This window comes from Tigriopus californicus, unplaced genomic scaffold, assembly GCF_007210705.1.
Source record: "Tigriopus californicus strain San Diego unplaced genomic scaffold, Tcal_SD_v2.1 Contig556, whole genome shotgun sequence".
NCBI classification, from domain to species: Eukaryota; Metazoa; Arthropoda; class Copepoda; order Harpacticoida; family Harpacticidae; genus Tigriopus; species Tigriopus californicus.
The window spans coordinates 140-791 of NW_026738906.1; the positions used below are offsets into that span (position 1 = coordinate 140).

Sequence of the window (652 nt, forward strand, 5' to 3'; positions counted from 1 at the left end):
TTACCTTCGGCGCACAATCGAATAAATCCGTGTTATCATTGCAGATATGTGTCCTTAGATAACAAACACCTAATGGAGAATGAACGAGGTTCATGTTTTATTCGAGGGCTATTCCACCCAGAATCCCGATGGGTCCATGTCCGCCAATTGTTCATGTGTTCTTATTAAAACGGGCGAGGTTCGAATATTGGTTGATTCCATGACACCATGGGATGGTCCCAAGATCAAGGAGAGCTTATCGCAGCATCACTGCTTGTCACAGGACGACATCGATTTTGTGGTTAGTACTCACGGTCATTCCGACCACGTGGGCAACAACAATCTGTTCTTGAAGGCTACCCACATCGTGGGTCACTCTATGTCCCATAAAGACAAATATTTTGAACACGATTTCGATGCGAGTTCATTTACACTCAGTCCAGGTGTGTTTGTGAAAGCCACTCCAGGTCATACTTTGGACAGTGTGAGTGTTATCGTGACAGACACTCGTCTCGGCACTATCGCTATTGTTGGGGACTTGTTCGAAAAAGAAGAGGATCTACTTGATGATCAGGTATGGATTGAAGCTGGATCAGAGAACGTGAGCAAACAACGCCAAAACCGGGCAGCAATATTGGCCCTGGCCGATCAAATAGTCCCTGGACATGGGCCT

The 652-nt window shown here is 46.2% G+C and overlaps 1 protein-coding gene across 1 annotated transcript; it reads left to right on the top strand.

The window, feature by feature from the left end:
* Positions 1-19: 19 nt before the first annotated feature.
* Positions 20-648, top strand: LOC131892579 (metallo-beta-lactamase domain-containing protein 1-like; the record flags this gene model as incomplete). Its single annotated transcript, XM_059242380.1, has 1 exon — positions 20-648. A coding segment is annotated over exon 1 (569 nt), but the record flags the coding sequence as incomplete, so codon positions are not given.
* Positions 649-652: the final 4 nt, after the last annotated feature.